The following is an 18,919-nucleotide window of genomic DNA, read 5'->3' as shown; positions in this document are numbered from 1 at the left end:
CTCTGTGCCAGATGTGTTTGCATCTCACCAGTATTGGGACGAAACTTGTATGTATCACCTGGAAAATGCTTATTCCGTAGAACAGGGAAACTCACTCTGTCCTAAACTAGAGGATTCTGTTGATGTGATGCTTTCTATCCTCAAATCCGGCCTGGGATTCATGTCCTGGTAGTCACAGACACACTTCAGATTTTAGCCTTGTAAAGTCAAGCATGTGATGTTCTCATCTTCTTAATGGGAAATCAGATACTTCCTACTCTGGGGTGCCTCTCCAAGCCACCGTGGATCCTTTTCGATGTGCTCCATCAGACTATCTCCTTGAAACCCACCCCCTCTTCCTAGGATCCTCCTTCCTCAGACGCAGCTCCCCTGGAACCAGTCCCACAGAAATAAAACACTTCCACCAGCCAGGAGGGCAAGACCACATTCTGTTTAATAACAACTCCATAAAGGACTGTACATGCTATTTTGAGCTACCTCCCCTCCTTTACTGTGGTTGCTGCCACATACAGGCATGGAGGTGTGTAGTGCCATATAGTTCTCTAAGTCTATATGTAATGTGTGCACGTGGATGTAGGTGGTTGCACGTGTATGTATTTATATATATCTTTGTAGAAGTGTTATCTCGTAAGTCACATTATCAAAACATGCGAAGTATATCCAACAAAAATTTTCAGGCAAACATGTTTTGGAGCTGGAAGACCAAAGGCAAATCAGACTCATTTTAGTTATTAAGGGCTAGTGTGGGACAATGTAAGGATGAAAGCTTTCAGTAGTGGGTCCCTTTCCCTTTTTGTTTTACTTCCATTCAGTACCTTCTCCCCAAACATCAATGCACCCCTGCAAACACTAGCTTGAAAGAATACATATAATCACCATGCAGCCTCCCCACTACAGAAAACACGTACAGGCTTGGGGGAAGCCCTTGAAAATTGCTTTGCAGCAACCTCCATTGTCCCATACGCTTACGCTAAAGTAGTTTCAGATACTGAGAATACAACGTCTGAAGAGCCAAGCCTTTAGTTATTTTTACACATGCTTCAGGAATCCATTCCACATGCCACCCCTGAGACTCCCATCCACCACCCTTGTACCTCCCAAATCCTCTGCCTGTACCCACCCACACCTGAAAAGAGCTGAAACAAGAGAAATCCTGTTCCCTGTAAAAGTACCATGAAGTCCCAATTTTATAGTGTAGGGATTCCCAAAGACCTCCAATCATGCACAATATCCACAAATCAGAGAAGAAAAATTAAAGCCAAACAAGAATATATACCTGCAAAAGAGCTTCTGGCTTGCTACATTGCTCAAGCATGCAGTGTCTGAAGAGAAGGGAAGTCCACCTACACCTGCCTCATGGGAACGTGGCAGAGCTCTGGAAGAGGGTTCTTAACCTTGTGGCCTCCAATCCAATCACAACTAGATTTCCATGCCCAATGAAAATGAATCCAGAAGGCCAATGAATCTGGACTACATGCCTTTATCTTATTAGAAGCAAATCTTGATGCACAATCTTGTTTCCATAATGGACAAAAGCCTTTTTAGATGTTTTTGTCTTGCAAGCATGGACATTTGATCCCTCATGGGAAAGCAAAAACAAGACTAGGTTTCAGAGGGCATTTAAAATGTCCCCAGCTGAAGGAGATGAGGAAGATCCTAGCAGGAGCATTCTTTCCACAGAATACTGCAACCCCTCTCTTCCTAGAAGACAGCAGCTACTACACATCAGTAGGTAACTCCTGCCCATGGCAGAGGGGTTGGATTTGATGATCTTTAAGGTCCCTTCCAAACATTCTGTGATTCTGTGGTATCTGCACTGAGAACATTCTTGAACAGGTCTTTACAGTTTTAGTAAACACACACTTTCTCAGGATCACAGACTGACTAAATTTTTCCTCTTCCAACAATTTGTACCTGCACTGAAAAAATGCATCATGTATTTATTTTCTTTTGTGCAGACCAACACTGACAATCATAGAGCTTTTCATTTCCAAGGAAAAAGTAACACTTTGATCTGCCTATGCTGGGAAAAAATGTCAGTGCAAGTGTAAATAGACCTTGATGTTCCAAGTGCAGATCTTCCACGGCCATTTGTTAACAAAACAACCTTCATGCCTTACCCCAGTCAATTCATGGAGCTGGCTGTGCTGCTGAGAGAGGACAGTGTCCCCAGGCTCCATGACATATTCTGAGACAGAGAGAGACACTGATCTGGCACAGAAGTCCAGCTGTTCTGCTTCTGCACAGGCTCACTACGACTTAGCCTGGGAAGAACCTGTGGTACAAAAGAGGCACCTGACATTGACTTTACAGCTTGCAATCATATTTGGGACTGTGCTTTAATGACTGTAGGCTGTCCTACACATACATTTAGTTCTAATAGGCACTATTTTACTCACATTTTCCCTGTTTATTTTTCCTTTCCCTGAGCCATGGCATAGAAATCTTTCCCTGTCAGATTGATACAGGGGAGGAAAATCAAAGATGGAAGTATTACTTATTTACATTTTCCTAGTTGTAAAATGCTGATAATCTCTGTATTGGACTTAATTATTTTTTCTTTCCTTTCTTTTCATGTTTTTCTTTTAGAAAAAGTCAAACATTTAGTTAAAAAGATATGCCAGAGTTGTCTGCACAAGGAACACTGGAAAATCCACCTGGGAGAAATTAGAAGGAAGAGCTTAGACTTTGCCAATGTTGCTCTGCTTTTTATAGCATTTAGAGGCAGATTATCTGAGTTTCCTTCTCCTTCTAGGCAATTATCAATATAACAGTTAAGGCAAACTAAGCTGAATTTAGGTACTTTGGGTTTCCAGTGAGATCAGAACTCACATTAACTTCATTTGGGCACGGAGTAAGTTCTTATTTGGTGTATTTCTCATATGATTTCCCTGAAGAACTAAGCACACTGTGAACTGTTTTTTCACAATGAAAAAGAAGCTAGCAGGTACCCAAATTCAGGGAGGTCTCTTTCCTATCACTGTCTTAAAAAAAACCCAAAAAAGCGTGGCTTGGACAAAGGAGTACCATAAGCTGCAACAATCCTGGATCTACAGCTTGTTTAGCAATTCTGTACCTCAATCTGCTGGGAGTCTGCCATGAAGCTTCTCACCTGTGTTGTGTAAACAAAAGGCATGAAGCTTTTCTTGACCTTTTCCCAAGCCTTTCTCACCACGTCTTTCCCTCTCTGGCACACACAGTTGTCCACAAGCCCGTACTGTTGCACACTACCTTGCCTCACCACCATCCCTCCCACCTCCGTCAAACAAAGAGATCAGTTTTGTTCTCCAGTTCTCTTCTCCGAGGCTGCAATTAACATTTCTCACTGTTGCTGTACACAGTACAGCATGCACAGACTCTGCCTAGGTGTGAAGTACTCTTCTGGGTCTCACACTAGACTGGAGCTGGCCTGAAAATAGGGATAAACATCACTTCCAACAGCTATGCTTCACTCTTGAAAAAGTCTCCCCTCTTGCAGTTACAGGATAAGACTTATCAGTATCTTTAGCTGCCACAGAGTGTAATCACTGAGTGCATACACGATTTGTGCATGCTAATTTTATTAATTTCATGCATATATCAAGTTACTCATGTCTTCCTGCCCAATTTCCAGGGTTTACCTCAAAGAGGCCTGTGGAAGGCAGCAGTGAGGGAAACAACAGGGCACAAATAACAAAGACCAAACTGGATAAGAGCATACTAGAAATTCCAAGGAAAACACTAAGGAAGAAAATGGGGAACACGTCCTTCCTGGTACCCCAGCAGGACTTACTCTTTTCAGACAGACATATCAAAACCAGCTTAAGCCAATTCAAGTTGCATCTGCAACCAGTCTTCCACAGGACCATCTACATGTTTCACCAGCCCTCAGAGATGCCTGCCTCACCAAGTGAAGCAATATGAAGAGCTCATCCCTCTGAAAGTTTTATTTAGGTAGGGGACTGGGTTAGTTTTCAGTGGGGCCAGTTCCTGAGCAGCCAAATGAGTGTTAGTGCTGGTGCTTTTTAGGCAGTAGAAGTACAGAGCTGGTGGTGGTGGAAGAAGGCAGGCAGGACAGCTCCTCTGAGCAGCTTAGACTCATCATGAAGATGCTATTTCAAAGTGCACTTTCCCAGTTTCTCTAACCTGATACAAAGGAAGGCCAGCTGCTGAGAACAGCACTCTCTCTCCCTCTGCTCACAACTCTTCCCTCTTCACTTTTATAGCAGGGTAAAGTCCCCGGCTTGGTGTGGGTCAGCTGAGCATCAGCACCTGCACAAGGGTTGTGGAAGGTGAGCATGGTCAGAGCAGAGTTCCTCCTCCTTCAAAGCAGCTCACCACTGCATCAGCTTAGAAGCATGGCTAAACTCTGTTCTCTGCTGCAAGCCTGTCCTGAAAGGTGATCTTACAGTTTTTTAAAGGGGGAAAGCAAGTGGATGACTTGTCAGCAGCTTTCCAGAAGAAGATGATGATTTAGAGGCACAGAAACTGAAAGAAGCAGATTAACTTTTCTGTCCCAGAGCCTGAGGTAATGGAATTGGAGAGAACTCAGAAGGCTTGTAAAGAAAGCATCAGATTTATATAAAAGAAAAACTTATGAAATAGTATAACTAATCAGGTATGAGCAATCATGGGAAAAGGAACAAGAGAGAATTTTCTTGCAGTGGAAGATTTTAAATCAGGGTCACTTCTGTATAAGCCTTCTTTGATGTTTAGCACAATAATTCCGACAAGTTCCTACCAAAGACAAAGGTTTGGGGTAAAGATGGGAATCTTCTACCTCCACTACTTCAAGAATATCCAAAATTTTCTGTAGTAAAGCTTTGTTTTATACAGGGTTTGTGGAAACAAACAGCAGAGCTCAGTTTCTTAGTAACTGCAGATCAGGGATACTGAGCTTACCCCTCCTTCTTTTTTACAGCCTCACAAACACAATTTGGGCTCTGACTATTTGGCTGGACTCTGTCCAACTCATCCCTCCTCACCAGGATAAAGGGACTGCAGGCCAAATTTCGCTCACAGAGCACCTGTGCCTCCCATACGCTTGAATAGGTGTATCTATATAATAACAGCTTTTCTGGGAAACGTACAGTAGGTTCCAAGTCTCTCTCTCTGATATTGGATACACACATGCAGCAGGCCTGTTACATAAGAAAAGGCCAGATTATACAAACAATTTTCCACTTTCAAAGAGATTCAAACTGCCTCTCCAGTTCAGCTCAGGCTGCTCACTCAGCAAGTGTGGACAGGAAGACCTGCTCTCTCTGGTCAAACTCCTAGCAAATAGCTCTTTTGGATTGTGGAGAGGTATGGAAAACAGCCTTTTTCTTTCTTTCAGGAAAAGGCTGAGATTTTATTATTCACAGAAAGTTAAGACATTTATGAAAAAAAAAATTACAGAATTTAGTAAGCTGGAAAGTTATTACAGAGAGTGTTCAAACCAGTCTGTATTCACAGAGAATGAGGCTATCTACAGGTTTCTAGACAGCAGGTCATGGAACTATACAGCAGGGTATAATTCTCTATCCCAGTTCCACAGAAGCTAGAAGAATCTACAGATAGGTTTTCTCTTCCTATTGGACTCCATAGAATTTTCTATAAGGTCAATTTTTTCACACTTTTATCTATGTAGATAACCCCCTGTCACTGCCTTCCATGGAGATAAGGAATATCTTTTAGACATCAATCAGACATCTTAGTAAATGTACCATACGTCCATATTAAAGAAAAAGAAGCCCTGGACAAATTGACCTACTTGTCCCAGTCCTGTAAACAACACAGAGGGATCATTACAAGCTACTCTGAAAGTTACTGTAAACATCCAGATTGGTCCTGGAGAGGCACATGGGAACAAAATGGTTTGGAGAAAGAAACAAGTCACCCAAATCTTCCACAAAGGTACACACCCCAACCATTTTTGTTTCCCTGAAGACCTCTTTGAAAAGAAATAGCTTTAAAATTACTCATTTACTCATCTGCTGAGGTGCTCTTGGCACTTGCCTCATCTCCCTTTTCTGGCTAGTGTGATCTCCCAGGCCCTGCTCCATGGCTAGACCCAAGCCAATCCAGGACAATGGGCCACCACTGGCCCTGCAAGAACTATAGGAGATCATTTTTATCAAGTCCTGCTGCCCAGGGGAGGTTAGTACCTGAACGTGCAAACATCTCTGAAGGGATATTGAAATGTCATCATTCAGGAGAAGAGCCACCTCCTTAGAGAGATGTAAGCAAGACCAAGGAAATACATAAAAAAAGATGGGTCTCAAAAACTTTTCTCGCTTACCTACACCAAATTACAAGTCTTACTTAAAACATCCCAAAGGTCCTTCATTTAGAGGTGCAATGGACAGGGAAGACAGATCTGCTTGAAGCAGACTTGGCTAGAAAGACTTGGGTATTGAAAAAGGAGTCCCTCTTTATGCAGCTGTGTCAGTGGGAAAAAGCTGAGTGGGGTGAAGTTCTTCCTGAGAGTCCCATTCCTACTGTTCACAATTCCTGGACATCATTCGCTGTGCTTGCCAGGAGCTGTCTGAACTCTGAGACTTGATGATATTCCTTCAGTCACATTTTATTCTCCTTAGACATTCTTCCCTGAAAATATGCAGGAACTAAACCTGAAGCAGGAAAAGAGCACGTACCACTCTCCTGTCATCCAAAAACCACACCAAGCCTGAAGAGGAGGCAAAGAAGATACAAATGTATCATGAATTAAACAGAGCAAATATGAGTCAGAGTAAGTGAGAAAGAGTTGCTCCTGGAACAGTATGGCAGTGTCCAGGCAAATTCCTTTCTCTAGCTCATCAGATCCAGCATCTGATCTACATCAGCTTTGCTGATGTTTCCTTGCAAGAGGAATTAATTCTTGCAATTAAAACTCTGCACTTGGGTAATCTCTGCTGGTTCTATTCAGTCCTCCAGCAAAATCAATAACCTTATACAGTTTTTGCTTTTGTCCCTGTTTATTTTCTGGTGAGAGCCGAAAGGAAACAATTTCCTTTCAAAACTTCTCCCTCCCAAAAGGAGGTCTGTAAAAAAAGGTGAGGAATTGCAAGAGACCAAATTCCCCCTAATCAGAGAATCATGTTTTTTTTAACAAAAAATATATAACCCGTACAAATAGGGAAAACTCCTGAAATCAGCCTTCTCCACACCTGAAAAAGAGATGGGAGGGAAAAACAAACAGATCAAGTACTGAGCGTTATTTACACTGCTTGGGGGTAGGAAAACAAAAGAAGAAAACATAGGCAGGAAGAAGAAGAAAAATAAGAGGAGAAAATTTCCTCTCACCCCTTTTCCTCCAGCTCTATTTGGCACTGCAGGAGTGGCAGAAATGGGAAAGGTGCAGTATTTCTGTTAAGTCATGACTGGAGTACAGGCCTTTCCCATCACTAACTGCTTTGTTATGAACACTTATCCAGCATATAAAAAGGTTAAAAAAAAAGCACAAAAACTGAAAACCCTATTGTAAACTACGTATCTGTGATCTCATAGCTGTACACACTGTTCCTGGATCTGCTGCCTACTCTCTGGGTCTCCCCATACTGCTGGCAAGAAAAAGACAGGACACAGCAGCAGCACCAAGATGCACCAATATGGACATGTTCTCAAGCCCCCTGCAAGAGTCAGCTTTTTGACTGTCTCCGTAGCTGAAAATGCGCTTTCCACTGGCCTCCAGTGCCCACTGCCAAAAAGACACACCACTCGTGCCAGCTCCTGGGAAGGTAGAAATGTCAAAGAGAGAAACAAATAAATGAAAGAGACTAAAGCATGAATATCTGAGAGCAGGGTTAGATTCGTATCTGTATCCATTCTTCCAGGCCACAGCAGAGCCATGCCCACAGAGCCACACTGGCAGCACAGCCCGGGCCCACGGAGCGCAGTTCGTATCCATCAAACCTACAGCTTTGTATCGGGGTGCTATTGAGGATCTGGTTACACAGCACATCTCTCATCTCAGTACGATCTGTATTGAACACGGCCTGCTCCTCTGCAGCAGCCACAATGGCAATACTAGTGCAAGCTAGATTTGCAAAGCCACATCTTCATTTTAAACCAGTTTATATTCATATATTCTATCAAAGGGGGTCATGTCCACAGAGCAACATCCATTCTGCCAAGATGAATTCTAGCCACAAAGCTGCTCCCTACACCAAGCCTGTCGCATCAGCCACATCCCCAGTACCAGAAGAGTTTGTATCCACAGCCAAGACTTTGTATTAAAAAGATTTAGAAATTATTTACCAATCCAGATCTCTCCAAGCACATCACATGTTGCCCAGAGCAATGAAAATCCAAAATATGTGTCCATGGGGGAGGGGAAGAAAAGGTTTTTATGTCTCAATCACTTTGAGATTTTCCTCTTGTTTAAAAAAATAATTAAATGTCAGGTATGGAAGGTGTGTCTGCTTTGAAATATGGGGAGATGGAGAGAAGAATCCCTGTAATTGCATTCCTTGCCACCCCTCTCTTTGTTCAGCAATGATGAGAACTTCACAGAAAGCATCAGTTGTTTGTTTCTCCCTCTTCCTCATCAAAGGACTGCACCCCAGAGGAGGTGACATCTGAGACTTTGCGGCTCAGTGCAGCATGTTCCACCTCCTCTCGAGGAGACAAAGATTCCAGGTCCCGGCACACTGCATCATCCTCCTCTGGAGAGGGCTTCTTGTTTAGGAGAGGAGCCTTCTCCAGCCGTGGGTTCCCTTCATCCTCAATGTGGTCCTCCATGTACGTGCTGGACTCAGCTCCACCCCCACTCTGAGCAGTCTGCAGGGGCCACACGTGGACCAGCCCCGTGCTCTGGATGAAGTTCTGCTCCTGCCGCTGTTGCTGCAGCTGTTGCTGCTGGAGAAAGCTGCTCTGAAGCAAAATGCTTTCCTGAAGGTTTGTCTGGGACTCATCGAAATTCTGGCCTAGGTAGGAGCCGGTTGCTGGGGAGGCGATGAGGGACTGGTCACTGGCCTCCCAGGCGTCGGATGAACCTAAGCAATACATGCCCTGCGAGACGTAGGAGTGAGGCCAGCTATCATACTGCGTCTGGGCCATATGCTCTGCAAGCAAAGGAGACAAACAACACACAGTCAGACACTCTCCCTAGGCCAAGCTGCCTCATCCAGGTAGCCTGTGTGCCTGTGCAAGGCACTGTACTGCACAGGGCAGATGAAGCCTTTACAGGGAAGGAGGGCAAAGAGAAAACACAGCTCTGGGCAGTAGGCGGGTGACCTGGATTATACCCACTACTGACTGTAAGAGCTGGTAGCTTTAGTTGTGCTCTAAAAAGGCAAAAGGAACTGGGCTTTGGAGCCACAGTGTTAAGATTAGATTCCCTGGACAGCTCCACAAACAGGGATGACTCTAGCAGATCTGACTGGGACTACAGAATAAAACAGGGCAGAGCAAAAGAGAGCAACGTGACAACAAGAGCAGGAAAGGGGTGTCTTAAGATTAGCAAGAAGCACTGGAGCTCACCTTGGCTCTCCATCAGCTCCTGATAGTTCTCAGAGTAGTTGCCTGCTGGATTGTCCTGATTTGAGTTTACACTCACATCCTCACCATCCATGGAGGACCAGGCCATGAGAGTCGCTTCAGAAATAGCAAATTGCTCCATCACTCCTGTGCCAAAGGAGACAGGGAAGGGAAGCAGAGATGCGTTAAAGTCTCCACTTCTCACCATCGTCCTTTACCCCATCTTCTGGTTACACTGTCCCACTCTGGTCCTGTCTCAGCAACACCCATCACCCACAACTGGCCCTCACCCTTTCTACTTTGCATTCCACTGGCAATACTCCAACCATCAAAGTCTCCCTCTACTTCGGTCACCTGAAGCACCCATAGCCTCTCCTGAGTGGTTTTTTCCAAGCTTCTGCACTTTGGTCTCTCCACTCCGGGGCATCCCAACCCAATCCAATCCACGTGCCAACACAAAGGCATCGCTACCTGCAAGGAAGCGGGCCTCCTTCTCGCCGTCGCTGAGGTCCGAGTAGGCGTCGGCGTCCTTGCGCGCGGTCTCGTGCGTGTGCTGCTGCTGCTGGCTGTGGGCTTTGCCCCAGCCCTGCCACTCAATCATGTGCGCCACGCGGCCCTGGCCCATCGCCGTCGGCTTCGTGACGTGGTCCTTCATGCTGCGAGATATCCCTAAGGGACCAGACATTGGAAAACAAGGGAGGGCTATTACACAGCTCCAGCGCTTTCTGCCATGCTCTTTACCTCTCTTAGAAGTGGAGCTTTTCCCCTCCTTTCCTGGGCAGGATGCATGACTAGGGCTGGGTGTCTCCTACCCTTCACTGCATCACTCTCCAGGGGAGTTTCTCCATCTTTCCTTGGACAAACTCTCAGAAGGGGGAAAAAGGGGAACCCTAAATATGAAAGACCATTTCCTTCCTTGCCTAGAATCCATTTAGGTTAGAGTTGGGCATGAAGGATGAAGCCTGGAAGTGAACAAACTAAGAAACAGAAAACGGGGTTAAACCCAAGACTGAGGGGAAGCAACTGAAGATGTCTGAGCAGGGGTGCACAGTGAGAAGCCAACAGGAGTAAGACAAATCTGTTCTTTGAAAGGGCAACAACTGTGAGATTTCTGTATTTAGAACCATGGTGGTGGAGACTCCTCTAAGGCCATGAAAAGGCGAGAGCCAGAAAGGAGCAGTTGTGAAAGCAACAGAGAGATATGGGAAGAGGCACAAAGGCCTGTGGAGAGAAGCTGCCAAGGATAAAGTCAAATTTTGAGGACCTCACCAGAGAAAGATGATTTAGCCAAAGCCCCAATCCCATAAGCATTGGAGTTGCGTTTCAGCTTGGGGAGGATGGAGGTCGTATCTTCCATGGAGAGCTGAAAAGAGAGAGAATATGAAGAAATGATATACAGGAAGGAGAAAAGGAAGTGAATTGAAGTGAGAAAACAGTAGGTAGTTGGAAGATGAGGAGCAGAAGCAAGCAATAAGAACAAAAGAAAGAAAGGAAAAATTAGAGGCTATTTAACCAGGACTGGATATTGCACAGCATTGGGACTGAGGCAAGGACAGAGGGAGAGGCAGAAAGAGGCTGTGAGAAGCCTCCCATTGGCAGCTGCCCGTCCTCCACAGACATGCTGCACCATTCCCAACTCTTTGTTAGAGATGCAAGACATGGCTGAGGGACAATTCAGGGATCTTACAGTGGGGAGTTGTCAGTGCAATAGGCAAGACACAGCAATGTATCATATATGCATCATACTACCAATCTTTTTATGTCACTTTGGGGTTTTTTTTCTTCCTATATGGTCTTAATAAAATGAACATGACTATATCAGTGATGGGCCCTGTTTCAAGCACCTACATCTGCAAAGAAATGCGGTCTACAGCTCTGCTTAATTTTCTTGACTGTCTTCTCTGTGTTTATCCTCAGACCCTGAATAACAAGGAGAGGGCACTACTGGGACAGGCAGCCGTCACAAACATCATCACAAAAATAATCTCCCAAGATGAATTCATCAGGTTTCTTCAGAGATGCCAGGCATTGCATATGAGGCTTAATTTTCACAACGGCTAAATAAGCATTGCTTCTGCTCTTCATTTCAACCTCTCTGAAAATCAAGGCCAGAATGTTTCAAACACAAAGTTACTCCAAAGTCGTGACTATGACACTGGAAATTTTAAATCCTGACACAAAGCAAGCATTTGGTCAGAGGCGCACACTTCATAAAAAGCGTGTGGAGCAATAACTGGGCAGTGAAATAATTGGAGGCAAAGGAAGGCATTGTAAAGATGTTGAACTGCATAGAATTCCAGTCAATTGCCAAAATATGAGAGGTGTTTTTTTCTGGAAACTGTATAAATGCAGCAGCTAAGGCATCCTGTAACTGTGGAGCCAGGAACGTGCCATGTGTAACGTGAGCTGAAGAAATCAGAAAGCAGAGGAAGAACAGTAAAAAGTGAGAACACAGCCCTTGTTCCATGATGCATTTCCTTTGGTGATGAAGCTCGTTGGGGAAAGTCCATCTATGCCCCCACTGGTCATTCCTGTCTAGGTGCTGCTGCTCAGTATCCACCCACTTGTTCCAAGATGGCCTGGGGGCTGTGCTGTGAGGTGCTTCATGGAACCCATCCAAAAAAGAAAGTAAATTGCAGAGGGTTCCTACTACTGCAAGGTTGGAGAGCTGTGACATGAAGGCAGGAATGAATGGGAAGGGAAGGAAACTCATGACCCAGCTTCTGTACCAAAGAAGATCTGTGGAATTACACTGGGTAAGAGCTGCATTATGAAAGAGCTCCATGGATTCTGTATGGGCTGGAAAATGGGAAACTGCAAGTAAGGAAACTGTCTTCTACTTTCTTTAAGGAAATATGACCTTGTGTACTTTGCTTTCAGCTAGACAGAGGTGCAGCGAGGAAAAAACAAATGACAAATTTCTTCCAGACAGTTGCTGCGTGCACCATTATTATCCCACACAACTTGTTCCTATAATTGATCCTAGGCAAAAGATCCCAAGCTGTAAGTGCCACAAAGACAGAGATATCAGCAGGGTGAGAATTAGTTAAAAATATGTCCCCTTGATATTCAGTGTCCCAAGTGCTTTCAAATCACAGAGAACCAGAAAACTACAGGCATTTTAAAAGTTTTCAAAGTATCTGGAATTAGAAAATATTTATCCTACTCAAAATGGAGCTGCTAATCCTGCCCTTAAGTGTACAAAACTATAAAGTTAACTTACGTGAAAGTATTTTTTAAGTACCCTTAAAAAAAGTCCAGTAGAACAAATATTTATTAATCCTTTCTCAGGATGCTGTTTCTGCATTAGTGAAAAAGAAAAAAAAATTTTTTTCATGGCACAGGTATTAAGAGCAAAAGGAACACGTGTAATTAAAATGTTTGCTTGTTTCTCATCTGCTTTTTAACTGAAGTTAACTGGTACTCACCATCTACCCTAGGAGACATTAAGAATACTTTTACCTCTGTGTGCAACTGAAAATGAGGGAGACATTTCTCCCAAACTACTGGAGAAGATCAAATGATGCTCTTATCAAGGACTACTGATTTTTTAAAACATGCTGGGCAGACACCTTTCTTATGTAGCAGTGCCCAGAATTCTCAAGAACAGAACATACAAAATGGCACACATTTGCCCCAAAAAGGATGAAAGCAATTCAACAGCCAACTGCAGACTGAAATACCTGCCAGACAGCAAAAGACTCAGAAGCAAACAAAAATCTATCACCATCCTCTGAATCGTAGACAACTCCCAGAATTTCAGTGGCACTAAAGGACTTTCAGTCATGTTCCCATTCTGGCCTCCACTGTATCCAATGTCAGACAAATCCTGGTCTTCCCGTGACTAGAAATTTGACAAGTGACACAGTGCATACTCACATTGATACCATCCCAGGAGAAATCTGTCCGTGTTTGCTAAAGAAAGCAAAGAATGGCACCAGATTAGTGTAACGAAGAACTTGCAAGCAGCCATTCAACTCCACTAGTTTGCCATAACCAACAGGCACTACTTTATGGTATGTTATAAAAAACGTGTGTCTTTCAGGCTGGTTTCATTCCATGCTGGTGATTATGGTGCCCTGTAGGCGTCACGGTGTTTGAAGGTGGAATAGTGAATGGGTGGAATAGTGACAGAGTAAGAAAGAGAAAAGCACCTTTTCACAAGGCTCCCAAGTGTGGGTTGCACCACTTTGAGGTTAACACAAGGAGGAGCTACACCACCTTTGTATTTTGAGTGTCCTACAGCAAGCAACAGAATTCTGCTGAAATTATTTCCTCCTGCAGTGTTTCGGTTTGTCCATTCTGGCTCACCCCCCCCTTGCAAACCAGAAACATTTCCCATATCAGCCATCACAGTACCAACTCCCAGTGTGTTTCCCTCAGCTGGGAGGACTCACATCTCAGCATCTTGGGTTTGGGGATGAAGACACTCAAGGAAATTTAGATGACTCATGTTATACCTATGGTATCCATTCATATAAATCAAAATGTTCACTGAGGTGTAGCTTATGCTCATTGACTTTTAGATCTGCTTTGATTTGACTGAATTCTCCATACAAGATCAGGCCCAACAATTTCTGCCAAGACTCCATGAAACTCTAAGTGTCTTGAAGTTACATTCCAAGCCAGCAAGGTAGACAAAATAAAAATACCTATATATATATAGACCTATTAACATTTTCCAAGGTTTTGCAAACTGTATGTCATTTGTTAAGGTTATTTGTGAACATTATTTGTGATTCTTCAAATACTACACATTCAAAATAGATTTTTTTTTAATTAAACATCATTGCATACCCTGAACCTTACAAAGCAGAAAATTCAGGTATCTAAGAATGCAGAAGCTGCAATAATTCAATGAACCAGCCCTTAAGATACTGCATGGTAAGTCAATTGGCAGTGAGTTACAGGTGAATGCAGCTCTAAAATTCAACATGAAGACAAATGTGCTTCTTCAAAAGATTTCATGGCTGTGCTGCTGAAGCTGGGACAGACACAGTGCTGGACATCCCAGTGCAAATCCCTTGTTCAAGGAATGCAGACTACAGGCTTCTCAGAACTGTCACTGTTTTTCTCATGTTGTGTTCCACTCCCGTCATGAGTGGTTAAAAAGCACTTTCATTTGCAAATTCTCACTCACTATGGATCATGTGAAGGGACTGACTCAGCTCTGTTCAGAGCAAGCCAAACTACACAGGTATGATCCTCAGGAGCTCACTGGCATTCTGGTCCACTCGCAGATGATGCACAACACCCATTTCTGAACTCAGAATTCAAACTTCCTGATCCCCTTGGCCAAGTAGCTCTGGGCCACACACTCACCTCAGTGGAAGGTCGATGGAAGCTGCTGCCATGCAGTGAACTCGTGCTGTCCATATTGATTTGGTCCACATCTTTCAGTCCCTTCCAGTCTACTGCAATCACCTCGTTTCCTGTGGGAACACATCTGGTCAGGCTTCTTAATGCCACTACAATTTGTTCTAGCAGTCTTAAGCCAACTCAGCTAAGCAAGCAGGAGAATCATTGAGTTTAAGGCCACAACAGACTTAAATCAGACATTCTGTTTTTAATCAGACCACCTGTACATCATCAACAATTATATTTCACATAGATATCTCCATATGAAGACCAGTCACTTGTGTTTTTCTCAAGCATGATGTATGCTTGGCTAAAGTACAGATTCATCCAGTCATGATGCGTGACTGGGAAAGAACCAATTCCTTTAATATCCCCTTTCAATATCAAACCATCATCCCTTAAAAAGACATTTGTTATGGTTTGAATTGGTTGACATCAGCTTAGAGCTGCTGGCTCCTTTGCTTTGCCATTCTCAGCAAGATTAAAGACCTTTTTAATACACTTCAAATTTTAAATATCGATAGCCAGGTAACCAGGATGGCTCTGTGCCATCAGCAATTTACTGTGCCTTCAGCCTGGGTGCCATCCTCAAACTAGGTTTAAAGTTATTTGCTCCCATGTCACAGAGGAACAATTGTACTGTCCTTACACCTGAAGCTCCTAGAATCTGTCAAGAAATGTAACCCCCAAATGATCATCTCTTCCTGGGATCAATTCAGCTGTGTCTGCTCTGTTTGGATTGAATGTGAATGGTTCTACTTTCATCATCTTCTAACTTGTTTTTACTCTTTATAGCAAATTTCTCCTCCACAGGCATATGCAAAGCCCCTCGCTCATTCTAGTAGCTCTGGCACATTTATAGAGTGCTCATCACTGCACTTCCCAGGCAGAAATCTTCTGACAAGTGAGAGATGCTGCACTCCGCCCCACAGAGGCCTGCAAGAGCCATGGAGGCACTTAGGGGTGGGAAGCCTGAGGCATTCATCAGCTAGAATTCAAAATGCAAAAAACCTGATTTTGTCCCCTAAAAAGGCTAAACATAGCAATACAAAAAACATCAGAAAGACAATGCTATTTGCATATTGTGGGGTCCACCACACCTTCACATCTCAAATTTATGCTGTGCAGGAAGATCCCTTTCTGAAAGAACGAAGGGATGTTTTTTCCTTCACATCCAAAGTACGTTTCTGCTCATCAGGATCATTAGAACCAAGTGCTTTAACAGCATCCTCCACATGCTTCTAAGCAGGCTGAGTAAAGCTGCTGTTCTCTGAGTTGCAGTTCCTCGCAACTCACGGAACTCAAAAGAAAAAGGATTCCTGTACTGTATGCTACAAAGGTGAGCACAGGTCAGACACAGCCAGACTTCAGGAGGAGGCACGACATGGCTATGATGAGCATGACAAACACCACCCTCCAGGGCTGTGATCCTCCTAACTGGTTTTCCTGACAAGCACATGCACGTATTGGGCCTCACTGAGCTCTTGCTGGCTTCACTGCCACCGACTGGACTGGCAACCTTCAGTCCAGCAAAGCAAGAGAGGGAGATTTGGGGATTTCTGTACTCAAGCAAGAGGAGCAAGGGCTTAATGGGCCACTTGTGAGTTGCCTGTTACCACCGTGGCTGGGAACCTCTTATATCTGGGGTCCAAGCAAACCTTCTAGGACTAGAATCATCTCTGGCAAAGGGAAGCTGCAGGCAGAGCTGTGAAAGCCCAGCTGACAGTGCCAGGTGCACCAGCTGTAAGGTTTGGCTGTGGCTTGGAACGGAATATCTCGTACTCAGTCCCCCTGAACAGGGAAGGGGTAAAGGGAAGAAGGAGGGAGCACTACCGGGAAGTGCAAATCTGGAGAGGAAGGAGTGGAGGGGTTGACTGTTACAAGGGTGAGCTGAGGGACCAGCACAGGTCAGTGGGAGGAAAAAACTGGTGCAAAGAGCAGGGTGGGAGCCTGCCCCTGCATGCTGGGATCCAGCTGCCTCTTCCTGTCTGTGCTCCTTCCCTCCACCTGCAACCCTTCACACTAGAAGGGGAGAGCTGGGGCATTGCTGCCACAGAGATGAACAAGAGAGGGATGCTGGAGAGGCAGGAGAGATGTCACCCCTCCAGAGCAGAAGGCAGCTTCTCAGAACCCTTCAGTGCAGGTAACAGTGTCACGCCTGTTTCATCTCCGTTTACCTGAAGCCTTCCTCCTGTACTCTCAGCTCTTTCTGAGCATAATGCTGTGGCCCTTCTGTAAGTCTAGAGACACCCTGGCCCACATTGCAAACAGGCTGCAGCACCATTCTGGGCATGCACTGCAAAGACACCTCCACCCCAGCCAAAGAAGGAGAAGCCTCCTGCTCAGCACAAGTGACTTGACAGCCCCAAAGTTCAGTAAATGACACTCAGCCTCTGCTCTCAATGCCACAAGCCCATTGATGGTTTCCTTGGAGTGTTAGAATATGGAAAATATTCATAGAACCACACAATGGTTTGGGTTGGAAGGGACCTTAAAAATCATCTAGTTTCACCCCCCTGCCACAGACAAGGACACCTTTCACTAGGCCAGGTTTGCTCAGAGCCTCATCCAACCTGGCCTTGAACACTTCCAGGGATGGGACATCCACAGCTTCTCTGGGCAACCTGTGCCAGTGCCTCGCCACCCTCACAGTAAAGAATTTCTTCTTATTATTGAATTTAAACCAACCCTCTTCCATTCTGAAGCCACTGCCCCGGTGCTATCCCTCTATGCCCTTGTAAAATGTCCCTGTCCAGCTTTCAGGCCCCCTTTAGGTACTGGAAGGTGCTATAAGGTCTCCCAGGAGCTTTCCCTTGTCCAGGCTGAATACTATTCTGGCAGATGGCAGCATCAAATGGCTGAAGAACATCAAACAATTATTTGTCTCAAAGTCCACACCTGTTCTGTAATAGTAGAACTAAAGACCTACAGAATTTATTTACTACTGTTTCTTTCCAGTTGAAACACCTCATCTACCTAGTTCAGGGAGAAAAAGTGAGTAATATGTGATTTTGCATGCTCTATAAAGACTGAATAATTATTGAAAATAAATTCTTGGTCTAAACAGTTTCATGAGTACTAAGAGAGAAATATATATTAAGAGAAAACAACTCTTTAACATCTGTTACATGCTTTTAAATGCAGTCATATCTGCTGAAAAGTTACAACAGCAGACTGGTTGAAAAGAAAATGTATGTGCTCTAACTGATGTTGGGCCTGGAGCAACATTACTTTCTCTTATTGAAAGTTGGGTAAAGGTTAGCGGCTTTTTTCCTCTTCTGCTAGAAATAGCAAGAGCAACATTAACCCATGTTAGATCAAGACATGAAAAAAACGAGTTCTGCTCTGACAGATGGAAGGAAGGAAACACAGAAAATCAGAAGAAAAGTATGGAGAGCGAAGTGGGAAAACAGAAACTGAAAGCAGTTCTTAGCAAATTAGTATTCTTTTTATCCAGTCTCCTGTCAACCTCTTTCTCCCTGCAATTAGCACAGAGGGGTTTTTTTCTTTTGTAATGGTACATTTCTTCTCCAATATAATTTATTTTCTCTTATTCATCTTCCATTCCAGCTTCTGCTAATCATCATGACTGTTCCATTTGTAATTCTATGATCAATCACCTCTCACAGAATAGTATTTGCTCTTCTCTGTATCGAGCTGATAAGAATTTTTAAATGAGTGGGTCATAAAGCTAATTTTAAAGTGGAATTTTTACAAACATGCTATCGAATTTCTCATTTAGATGTCCTGAAATGAGGTGATGAAAGTTGAAAGATAACTGGGTTTCTGATTTCCTTGTCACTGTTTCTGTATGGTGTGTATAGAAAGGATATAGAGGGGATTCATTTTCATTGAACTTTTAAAAGATGTCTTCATTTTATTTTAAAAATTGTTATTTGGTTTGGGGTTTTTTAACATCATAGATTTCATCCTTGTTTTGGAAGAGCTAGTAGATGGCTGAGGAAAAAGGAGGAGGCTGATTACATGAAGCAGAAAGGGAGAACGAAAACAGTCAAAATACATAAATACATTAAGCCAAATTCTTTCAGATCATGGCTGCTTTGTATTTTCTAACACAAATCAGATAAAAACAAACACTGCAAAAACACTCATAAGAAAA

At 43.8% G+C, this 18,919-nt stretch overlaps 1 protein-coding gene across 2 annotated transcripts in view; it reads right to left on the bottom strand.

The window, feature by feature from the left end:
* Positions 1–414: 414 nt before the first annotated feature.
* The window catches only part of FAM131B (family with sequence similarity 131 member B), a 32,510-nt gene continuing 14,005 nt past the window's right edge, over positions 415–18,919 (bottom strand). Inside the window, exons 2-7 of one of the 2 annotated variants that reach the window (XM_042031349.1) lie at positions 14,764–14,873; positions 13,321–13,356; positions 10,711–10,804; positions 9,913–10,119; positions 9,445–9,588; positions 415–9,026 (exon numbers count right to left, since the gene is read on the bottom strand). In XM_042031349.1, coding sequence (XP_041887283.1) covers positions 8,482–9,026; positions 9,445–9,588; positions 9,913–10,119; positions 10,711–10,804; positions 13,321–13,356; positions 14,764–14,873 — 1,136 coding nt within the window. In that variant the 3' untranslated portion in view covers positions 415–8,481. The remainder of the gene's footprint in view (positions 9,027–9,444; positions 9,589–9,912; positions 10,120–10,710; positions 10,805–13,320; positions 13,357–14,763; positions 14,874–18,919) is intronic. The other variant, XM_042031350.1, reaches the window with a different exon arrangement.

This window comes from Corvus kubaryi, unplaced genomic scaffold (genome assembly GCF_017639235.1).
Source record: "Corvus kubaryi isolate FWS band 111438036 unplaced genomic scaffold, C.kubaryi_AGA036_p1.0 37341, whole genome shotgun sequence".
Classification (NCBI taxonomy): domain Eukaryota; kingdom Metazoa; phylum Chordata; class Aves; order Passeriformes; family Corvidae; genus Corvus; species Corvus kubaryi.
Note: the sequence above shows the minus strand (reverse complement) of the source record. Positions and strands in the feature narration are given on the sequence as shown.